This window comes from Gavialis gangeticus, unplaced genomic scaffold (assembly GCF_001723915.1).
Source record: "Gavialis gangeticus isolate Ggan-Ray unplaced genomic scaffold, GavGan_comp1, whole genome shotgun sequence".
In the NCBI taxonomy this organism is placed as follows: Eukaryota; Metazoa; Chordata; order Crocodylia; family Gavialidae; genus Gavialis; species Gavialis gangeticus.
Window position 1 is genome coordinate 87,739,253 of NW_017729025.1, and position 11,251 is coordinate 87,750,503.

The window sequence follows — 11,251 nt, forward strand, 5'->3', positions numbered from 1 at the left end:
ATTGCAAAGCTGTCCTGTGGCTGCGTAGAAAGACCCTCAAGTAGCATAACAGCCCTGTAGATAGATCTGTGCTGCCCCTGGTGCTGACCATTGGTATATGAGATGTGGCTGAGAAAAGCAGGCAGTGTGGGTTTCTTATGGCCAGCTTATGGGCCCCCATGCCATTGTCTACACTGTCAGTCAATTTGGGTTGTTGGGAGTTGGGACTGGCCCAACACCTACATGACTTAAGGCTCAAGGAAGCACAGATATGGCTTAGAACTATATTTTCAGCCTTCTCCACTGCCTGCAGCTCAGGGGCCTATGAGTCAAACATAGGCCCCTGAGAGACTCATTAAACTCACACAAATGACCTACAACAGCTTTTTGCTTTACCTTTAAAATATTACCATTTGTTGGTACAATATCCTAGGACTTTGCCTGGTTGGGTGTCTCCCCTTTCCAGAGCACAACTCATAGCCCTCCTTTGGCTCTGCAGGCATTTGAGATGCATTAACTTATTTATTTTTCCCATATAGAAAGCTGTCACTGTTCTGAGACTGAATGATGCCTATTTTGGATCTCTGGCTAATATGCTAAGCATGCAAATATTTGGTTGAAATTTGCTTCATAGTAAATAGAAGAACCACCAACATTGTGTCTGAGGGCTGGCTGTACACCTGAACACAAAGGTGTAGCTTGTGGGGAAAAGAAATAACTTCTGGAACAATATACAGTAACATAGTATCTTCTGAAGGTGCTGGGGGTGGGGGAGGGCAGAGTATAAATGATACATAGAGATGGATTAATGGGAAGAGTACAGGTGAAACAACCAAAGGAGTTTGATATAATCCTCACACATATAACAGAAGTTCATCATAAGATTCCAGAATAAATTACTATATATAGCATCTAGGTGTCAGCTTTCTGTAGGCAGGTGGGTACCACAAGTATAAATAAATGTTATGTGAACAAATCCATGACCACCTGGTGTCCCATGGTGGCAGTGTTTAAGTTCCCATGGAAGTAAGATTTTTTTTTTGTGAGGATGGAGACAGAGCCAATTACCTCCCACCGTTTTAGCTAAAGGAGTGGTTCTCAGCCTTTTTAGACTCAGTGAACCTGATTAGACTCAAGGCACCCCTCTGTAACTTTTGCTTAGTGAGTGGCACCCAATTTCAAAACCTACTGTATTTATTTCAGTGCTTACCTCGGTGCAGAGAGGTCAGACAGTGTGGGTGGGGGAATAGCTAGGCAGGGAGTTGCCCCTGTCTGCTTATCTTTTCACAACTCGCTGTCAGTATATCCTTACACTTCCTGTGGCATCCCAGGGTGTCCTGGCACCCTGGCTAAGAATCAGTAAGCTAACAGACAATCTCTGCCAGCAGGATAGGGCCTATGCCATGCAGTGAAACAGTTATGCTGTCCTCTACCTTGGATCATTGGTACACATACACACTAACCTGTTCATTTCTCTGTCTCTCATATATCACTTGCCCATTTACAAAAGCTTTTAAGTTTGTGCATGATCTTCCTTGCGAGCCAAACATAAGAAGCCTGTTGTACTCAGTGTTAGCTGAGTGCTTACTATATTTTATAGAATCATACAATAACATTTACTTCCCATGACTGTGTTTTGGGATACGTCCCAACAGCTTGGAAATGCTATGATGCATGAAAATCTGGGTTCTGTAGAGCAGAAGTGCGTTTAGCCAAAAGGCTTATGAGGAAAGAGTAGATCACCTTCAGGGACAGAAGGTGATCTGCTTAGACGAAAGAGTAGATCACCTTCAGGGATAGAAACTTGGCACAGTAATTTGTTTGACCTGTCAGCTAATCAGGCAACATTCTTGAGAAGAGGGACGGTAGACACATTTGAAAAGACTTGATCTAGCTTTTTTGAAACACCCCTAGGGCAGGGAAACAAATGTGTACTCCCTCATCTCTTTCTTTGACTCCATCCTTCCCTCCTTGTATCTCCCCTCTTACATCTTTATCTTGTTTGCTGCAACTTTTTTTCTGTTCACCCCTTATGTTGAAAAATTCCTAGATATAAAAAAAAGAGATTTGTTATAACCATTTTAGCCCTTTCTTAATTCAGCTCAGTAGTCCAGAACTGCTGTCCCTACTTCTTTTGACATCTGAATATATAATGAATTATTGATACTTCCATTGTTACTCTGGTTGTCTGAATGATTATAATCAAATCTTTATTCCCTTGTCCCTCATGTTGGTACAAAAGCAGTGTAACTTTATTGATTTCACTTGAATTTCTCCTGATTTGTGTTCTTCTGTTCACACCAAAATCAGGCCTATGTTTCATTTTTTTGAGGGTCAGAGGGATGCCTGAAGGGAAAAAAGACCTTTGAGGTAGTGAAGTTTTGCATGAAAAAAACCTCCACTAATATCAAACCAAACTTTGTGGGTCTGATTCAGACCTTTTTTAGGCCAGATTACACTGGTGTAACTTCATAACTTTAATGGAGTGGCCTCTAAGATGCACTGAAATCAGAACTAGGCACTTTATGAATCTCTTAGCTCATGTTGGATTATTCACTTGCAAAGTCCTAGTTACAGGCAAACCCAGACTTCCTGGAGCTGGGTGACTCTCCTGTCAGTCAACTTTAATGGCACCTCACCTGCTGCAAAACTACTGGCCTCCAAGTTACTTTGCCACCACAAAACTAGGTGTCATGAATATGAAAGTTAAAAGCCTCCCTTCCTCCCTTTCTCTGCCGAAGGATCAGATGACTTGGTCTCAACATGCTAGCCCAGGCGCTTAACTTTAGAAATTGCTTTGTGGGAAAAACAGAAAACAAGCAGGCAGTTGGTTTGGCCACTGTGCATTATGTAACCAGTGCACTGGTTGCAGGAGCTGGATGACTGACATTGAGAAATTCCTAGGGGAGGGGGCTCTGCCCTGGAGTCACTGTTAGCACTAGCATTTCCAAGAAGCCTAAAGAGGAAAATGGCTTTCAAGAAAGGGAAACACATTGGGGAATAATAATGAAAAGCTTCAGGATCTAATGCGGAATCAAATGTCAGTACTCATGTAATTTATTTTCCTGGTGAAATGGCATGCATCCAATCCTGGCACGTGAAGAAGGGGGCATGCCATCTGGGAAATGCAAGGCAGCGACAGCAAGGCAAGGAGACAATGAATGACCCATGCTTTATCCCCTACTCCGCTCTCGCTCTCTCTCTTGCTCTCTCTCTCTGTGCCTCTCTTCTTTAAAGAAACAGTGAGATAACTGCAAAAAGTCTTTCCCTCCTCCCACTCACCCCCCTCACTCAAATTCGGGGCGGTGACAGCCCTGGGAGTGTGAACTGCCCCTTTAAGACCTGCTCGCTCCCAGTTCTACAGAGAGGGAGTGACCTCTGGGCTTTGACAGCTCCCCTAATAACTAGCAGAGCCCGAGCTCCGCCCGCGGCCCCTGATTGGATCGCGGGCCGGTATCCCGCGCTTGGATTGGCTGGCCGCTTCCCCTGAGCGAACCTTTAGAACTCCGAGGCACAATATTCTGTTACATTGTAGCAAAATGGCGACTGTCATTCACAACCCCCTGAAAGCGTAAGTAGGAATCAAAAATGTACATATTCCGCGTGGTTTCAATATGAAAAAAGGCGCCTTTCCGCCGCTCGCTGCCAGCCGGAGCCGCGCGCCTGCAGCCTCCGCGCGGCTCTCCCCGGCTGCCCTCCTCGCTCGCACCCACTCTCTGTTTGTGCCCCGCGCACGGGCGCCCGGCGCTGAAATTAACGAGAAGAAATTGTTATATTTGTCTCCTTAATTGGCCCGGGGGGCTGGAGGGGAGGGAGGCGGGGAGGGTGGCCCCGGCGCTGCCTGGCAGCTCTCCGGGCTGCGCGGACCTGGGAAACGCCGAGATCCCGGAGGACCCGGCGGGGGTGCGTGCACTTGCCAGTGTCCTGCGCCCGCTGTCCGGGCGCCCGGGGCCGGGGAGGAGGCTGGGCTCGGAAGTCGGCTCCGGCGCCGCTCGCGTTCGCGGCGCCGCCGCCCGAGCCAGGACTTTTCTTTCGCAACTGGCGCGGAGTTGGGACGAACTTGGCGGAGCGGGCTGGGAGCGGGCCGCAAGGCCGGCGGCTCAGGTCCCCGGGGCGGGGGCGGGGGCACCGCGGCCGCGCTCCGCCACGGCCGGCCTGACACGAAATGAATGAGCCGGGTCAGGACTGGCCGGGGCAAGGCAGGAAGTGCGGAGCTCTGCTTTGCATGTGAGCGCCTTTCGCTTTGACAGGGGCCCCCGGGGCTCAGCTCGGTTTCCGGCTCGGGAGGGACCCGCGGAGCCCCAGCGTGCCCGGCTCCGGCCACGGGGGAGCCCGGGCGGCTGCTTGCTAGGAAACGAGAGGCGGAGAGTCGGGGACAGGTGCCTGCGCCGCACAAACCCGCGGGGCTGCCCGAGCTCCAAGGAAGGCGGCTTTAAAGCGGGAGGGAGGGAGGGAGGAAGGAGACACAGGAGCAGCCGCCTTGCCCCGGATCGCGTCCCTGCTTTCCCGTCTGCCGCTAATCCCCGACGGCATTAGGGAGAGCGGGGTTCGCCCCGGGCGTGGCGAGGGCAGGGGCTGCCTTAGCCCGGGGGAAACCACTTCCCTGCCCGCTCGCGGCACCTGGCGCGGGCGCCTTGCAGTTTTTAGCGATGCGATTGCGGCGCCCTCGCTACTCCGCTCCCTCGCAGCCGAGTTGGAGACGCAGCCGGGGGCTTTTCCAGGGATTCCCCGCTGCTGTACCCAAGCGAGCTGGAGGGGGGCACGCAGCCGCCGCCTTTACCTCTCTCCATTGTGGCAGCAGCCCTTTGCTCACGTGAAGCAGCCTCCCCATGGGGCAGCGGCCCGGGGCGCCTTCCCCGAGAAGCTGATGCTTTTTTTTCTTTCTTTTTTTTTGAACGAGAAAGAAACCTGAATAAGCGCTGGAGGCGCCCGCAGTGGGCAGTGCTCCGCCACTTGCATCGGGTGCTTGATGCCGGGCTCGCTCACGCCAACTTCTCCCCGTGCCCTTTCTCCCGCAGCCGCCGCCGCCGCCTCCTGCTGCTGCTGCTGCTGCTGCTGCTGCTGCTGCTGCTTAGAGCGCTTGAGTATTTTTTTCCTCCCAATTAAGAAAGACGAGACAAGAAGAGTTAGATCGTGCGCATTCATTGTTGCCAACTTAGGTGCCTGAAAACAATCTCTGACTATACACAATACAGGTTGTTGGGTCTGTCTTTGCCCCTCTCTGCGGGGGGGCCGGGGGGGCGGGGAGCTGAGTTTATTTACACCCTTATGGAAATATGAAGAGTTGGAAGGTTGGGTCTGATTCCCCTTTTGGGAAAGTCATTCAGGCGCCGCTGCTCTTACGGGCGAGCTGCCGAAAAGGGATTTGAACCTTCTTGGAGAGAGAGGGAGAGAGGGAGTGTGCGTGTCCGCGCCGGGCTCCCCTCCTGCTTTCGTGGGGGCCAAATGGGGATAACTCCGCTCGAGCCAATGGAGGAAGCCGGCGGGAGAGTGCAAGAAGAACGGGGGCATGGCACGAAGGTGTCGCCCTTACTGCAAGACATGATTATGGACCGTTAGGTTGCCCCCGGGTATATTTGGGGCGCTCGTTACCTCCACACGGTAATTTCTAACATCAGCTGATCGATCCTGCCAATGTTTTGCGTGCACTTACATTCTTTGGGGGCCTAATCCTGTTGCCACTGAAGTCAGTGGGAGCAGGGTTGGACCCTTTATAATTAGCTCTCCCCCCCTTCCCCTGGGGTGAAAGGAGAGGAAACAATAGGCATCAAGTGCAGGGTTTGCTTTTCTCTGTATGCCTTTTAAAGTACGAACGCTGTGCAGAGGGAGCAGGATTGGAGCAGGCTGTCTGACACCATCTGTCTTTTTTATTAACAACTTGTTTAATAAAACATTTTATAATTTTCATTTATTCTTTAAAGTTGCTGATCAGGAAACAATACACATGTAAATAAATTATGCATGGGATAAATTAGGACAAAAGCAGTAAGACACATAATAGGGGGGAAAGGATGCAGTGCACAGTGTTTTAGCCTCATGTGTCCTTCCTGACAATGAAAGGGAGCTGAATGACATTTGCATTTCCTCCGTCTGCGTTTTGATTGTGTCTCAAAACCCACAGACGCCCCCTACAGAAACTGGCTACACAAAGGTTTTGCTCTGAGATGGGGGACAATGTAGATACTATAGGCTGAAATCGTAGCTCAGGTATCAAAGAATCATAGAAAATGAGGGTTGGAGGGGACCTCAGGAGGTCATTTAATCCACCCCCCTGCTCAAAGCAGAACTGTCCCCAGCTAGATCACCCCAGTCAAGGCTTTGTCTAGCTGGGTCTTAAAAACCTCCACGGATGGAGATCCTATCCTATATATTTTATGCATTTATCTACGAACAGTGTTCTCTCTATGTTCAGCACATAGACACATGGGTTACTCTGTTTATTGGAGGCTAGTCCTTGTGGGATAACATATTCCAGTATAGCTGGATATCTGATGTTGATGCATCACATTGACTATCAATGTACCAGCTCTCTCATTAATGCCCAGCAACTCTTTAAATTACAGTTGTCTCCTTTTCTGTCTAGCTGTCTTTTTCCCCTTGTTTGATCACTCTGGGTGTCTCCTGCTCTTCTGTGCCTTCTTCCTCCCTGTTTCTTCTGTGGTCCGACCCACCTGAAACAACTGTTCGTTGTTTCTGCCGCTTAATGCCTTGTTGTTTGCCAACATAGTTCTAAGGACAGAGATCCTGGTGGTCTGAGTTCACCAGAATGTGTAAAAGGAAGATGGCAGTTGTCTAGGGAAACACACTGCTCTGAATAGGCAGAACAGACACACGCGCTACCAGTGGATAATGGTGGGTTTTAAATTACTATGTCGGTCATATGTTTTCTTTCTGTATCATTCCCTGCAATATGAGCTACAAGATATGGAAGGTACAAATACTGTTAAGTAATATTTTGTATCACTGTTAATGTCAATCAACTCCTTTCAATGTACTTTAGAAACATCAGTGAATTAAATCTCACAGCAACCAGAAAAAAACTTTTCAGCTCACAGAGCAAATCTGTTAGAGCTGAAACTAGAACTCAGCAATCCTACTTTTCAGTCCCTGAACCCAGTTGCACTCCCTCCATCTTTAGTTTAATAGTGATGTACATATGGTGCCATCATGCTTTTAATGTAATTAAGATCTTGTAATTTAAAAAGTCTTATCCAGAAGCAGAGCTGATTCTCTCCCCCCCAACTGTCTTTATCCTAACAGCTGACTTTTATTTCAGGTTGTCAATTAAACACACTAACTGGAGCATATGTTAATTGAGGCGGCGGCCTTTTTTTGCTTGAGACTTGCTCACACTTCAATTCTCAGTCTCGCTGCTCATAAGGAAGAGTGATTTCCTCAGGATAGTTTAAACTCTGGGTTAGCACTGCTGGTGATAACTGTCCTGAAGACATTGAAGAGGGGCCATCAGGATGGTAGGGGTAGTACAGTCTCTCTTACTTGGGTAAGTCAACACTTGTTGAGAATATTGCTATGGTGGATTTTGCACTATGGGCACCTATTTCCTGCTAGAAATCACATAGGTGTTTCATGCAGCCTGTAGGACAGCTCTTGGATGGCAATGACATTTGGTCAGTTGAGACCTAGCCTAAATTCCAGCCTGTGTCTTGGAGCAGAAGGGCTCCACGTTGCCTTAACATTCCTTAAGCCAGCCCCAAATTATGATTAAGTGCTGATGAGGACCTATTTCTTGGATGTTACTACATAGCCTTCTGGTTGCTGATTTTAAATGTTATGCTGAAAGTGTAATGTGCAGTACTTCTTTCAGCAGGGGTTAACAAATAAAAACAAAAGATGGACATTTTGGGCTGTGCTTCAGTTTTGACAAATAGCATGACAGTGATTTGAATGTTACAAAGTTGAGTCATCTTCTGGTAACAAGGTTGTTGCACTCATTAAATTGTTTGATCAAAATCTCTACCAAGTGTCCTGTGTGTTCCTTACATTATTTGAAGTCACTTAAAAACAGAAACACACCCAGGTGTGGTGCCTTTCTGGCCAAAATTGTCGTTGTTATTGAAACTGTTCTTACTATACCACAGTCCTTGCCTTCTGCTGAAATGATAGATGAACGTAGTTATGGTGTGTGTACAGTGAAATATGAAGATAAAAAACAAAATAGATTAGAGGAAAAACAAACAAGAAAACAAAGAAGCCATGCTATGAAGGCCCGAGGATATGCCCATTTAACATGGGAGATTCTGATAAATTATACGTTACTAGTTACAGCATTTTACTTGGTTGCGTGAGTGACTTGTGCATGATTAGTTGTAGTGCTTTTGTAATTTTGTTTTGTCGGCGTTCTGGCTTGTCACAGGCTGTCAGGTTGTATGGACAGCGGAGCTGGCATCAGAAAATTGTCACTGAAAAAAGGTTTTTAAAGCCTATTATTTGTGGCTTTTTTTGAATTTGAAAGCGATGCCAGACATGCTAGGTGATATGGGAAGTATATGGCTATGAAGGCAAAAATCACTGAGTATGTTGGAAGGTGAAAATTTAAGAGTTAGGGGTATGTTTTCAGGGATGCATCCAATATCTTAGTTGCCCAACTTCCATTAAATGGGCTCAGATGATAAAAGTTTAATAAAGTCACCCAGAACAATAAAGTAAATGACATTTTATCTTCACTCTGGTTAACCATAATAAGTATAATCCCCCATATGTGGCCACCTCATCTTAACACCCAGTAGGTGCTGCATGAGCAAATCTAGGATTTTGAAAAAGGGGGTGCAGATGGTGTGGTATATCATCACATATAATACAATACTTTTTCTGGTGAAAAGGAAACTAGAGGCTTTACTAATATAATATCCTAGGGGCCTAGGGCTGTATTATTCAGTTTAAGACTGAAGCAAGCAAATATAACTTAATTAGCATGTGCACTCATATATTATATTTAAAAATATAAACTAGGCAAAAATAATTATTCTGTTTCATTAGTCCTGTAGTCATTAGAAGTAAAGGTACATTTCTTTTTTAGATTCATAAAACAAAATCTAGCCTTCTTTAGCATCTTCACAGTGCATCTAAAGCATCACTGAAAGTTATTTTCACTCCTGAGTTATTGTTCACCTGAGTTAATACCTCTGTACTTGAGTTTCTGTTTTTAGCTCAAATTTTAGATACAGGGATGTGAAAAAGGAAGTAGGTTACCAGGAGCAGCTAACAGATGGTAGCAATACAGAAGATAGGATAGATTGATTAGTGGAACATCAAGATCATTAAACAGGAGAGAGGGTCATTAACACCTGTGAAATGAAGAGTTTAGAAGGAATTTGGTAGATTACAATGATGAGCCCTGAAGTCAATTGATTCCTTCACCGCTGCCTGAATAGAAATGTTGCTGCCACTACCAGGCAGTTGATAGTAAACTGTGGGTGGACCAGGAATCAAAGGAGGGTGCACGACTGCAGTACTGCTGTCCTTCTGGATCTGCCCCTGAAGTGCTGTATACCAGGATTACTCTCAGGTGAGCATTTCATCTCTACCTTGCAAATCTTTTCTCTGCAGTTGTCACAGGGCACTAAGGTGTGCCTGCTCCTTTAAGGGCAGAAACTGCATAGAGAGAGGACCCTAGGAGCCAGGCAGAACCCCAACAGGTGCAGGTTGCCATGGCAGCAGGCTAATGAGGGAATTAGCCTGCACCTGCACCTGGTCAGCTGACCAGAAGAAGGAGGGGCCCTGGGCACATCTAAACCCCAGGGCTGAGACTGGAGGTGGTTAGTGCTCTGGGAGCAACCAGGCAGGAGTTCTTCTCAGAGATGCTTGTTTGCCATTCTGCTGCTGGTAAGACTGAGGAGCTCTAGGACAGGGGTGGGCAAAATGTGGCCCCAGAGCTGGATGTGGCCTGCCAGGCCGTTCTGTTTGGCCCATGGGGCCCCTACAAAATTTAGAAAATTAATATTTAACTGCCCATGGTTGCCTGTCATGCGGCCCTTGATGGCTTGCCAAAACTCAGTAAACGGCCTACGTCCAAAATAATTGTCGGCCCCTGCTCTAGGAGCTCCTGAAGTACCTGGGTTTAGGAGGCACACGTCACTGAGGGAGCAGCTGGCTCTCTTAAAGGTGCAGAGTGTGGCCCTCAGTGTTATTGTTATTGTTTGGTTGTAGTCCAGGGGCTCATATTTATGTTGTTGTTTAATGTGGTGGACTGGGATGAGGCTATTAGGGAGGAGGAGGCCTCACTGGGACACTCTACTGTGCAGAGAGCCCAGCGCCAGTGAGGGCAAGCAGACAGGGGCCAAGGGCCCAGTAATGACAGGAGGCCGAGCTAGATCAAGGCCTCAGAGGACCAACATTTGAATACCATCTGCGAGGCATGGGGCATGGTAAAGGGATGGTTTTGGAGCCACACATCTAGCCCATAAGGCTTAGGGTGTCTTGAGAGGCACTGACTTTGAGTGAGGCCTGGCAAGGGATCCAAGATCAGCAGGATCTAGTGGGGTTTAGCAGTACTGTGACCACACAAACTCCTGGGCAGCCTCCCAACTTATTATTTCAACTAACAAGATGTGTCAGATGAGATTAGAATGTGCCCTCAGGGTGGAGCAGACGCGGTCACGGAGCCCTAGGGTCATCATGACCCCTGTGGACCCCATGCCGTGACAATAGTTAATGCTAACTGTCCAGGAGAAGCTGGAAGTGATATAGCTCAAGGGTTCTTCCAGCTGAGAATAAGCTCTTTTAGGATCTCCCCACTGGTTGGGTACTGGCTTTTTCTTGCTCACATTGTCTTTCATGGCAGAGCTGTATTTGCTTAGTGAAACTGTATTATTTGTTTTGGTATTTACTCTGGGCTCATCACAGTGGTAGTAGCTGTGTGGTATTCGGATGTCTCTATGCAGGCTTGCCTTGGGCAGGAGCCAACTTTGTATGGTCTATACCTGAGGTTACATGAATTTGGAGAGAGTATCTGGGTTTTGAGGTGGCTTTTCTAGGGCAAACCACTGACTTAGGAAGTCCACTCTATGGGTGGAACACTACTCTTCAAAGGAGAAGCAGAAGGCCAATTTACTATTTAGGCCTATGTTGAGGACTTAATTAGGACCTTAATAGTGAATTGGTTCAAATGGACCTTGACTTCTGTTAAAGGGCTGCTATCAATGTTGTGTAGGCCTTAAATTTAGTTTGCTGTTCTGAATAATAATATAATGGATTATGAAAAAAGAAATATCTTACTTAAACTTTCTTTTTAACGCCCCTCCCACCCCCCACC

General features: G+C 47.2%; 1 protein-coding gene across 11 annotated transcripts in view; it reads left to right on the forward strand.

Moving 5' to 3' along the window:
* The first annotated feature begins 2,192 nt into the window (after window positions 1-2,192).
* The window catches only part of DPF3 (double PHD fingers 3), a 288,571-nt gene continuing 279,512 nt past the window's right edge, over window positions 2,193-11,251 (forward strand). For 6 of the 11 annotated variants that reach the window (XR_002097703.1, XR_002097707.1, XR_002097705.1 and 3 more), the window contains exon 1: window positions 2,214-3,550. Coding sequence is in view for 3 of the 11 variants with exons in the window: in XM_019519127.1 (XP_019374672.1) it covers window positions 3,519-3,550 (32 nt within the window). In the remaining 8 variants the exon portion in view is untranslated. Of the gene's footprint in view, window positions 3,551-11,251 lie in introns of all 11 variants that reach the window. The other 5 variants (XR_002097710.1, XR_002097709.1, XM_019519131.1 and 2 more) reach the window with 3 other exon arrangements.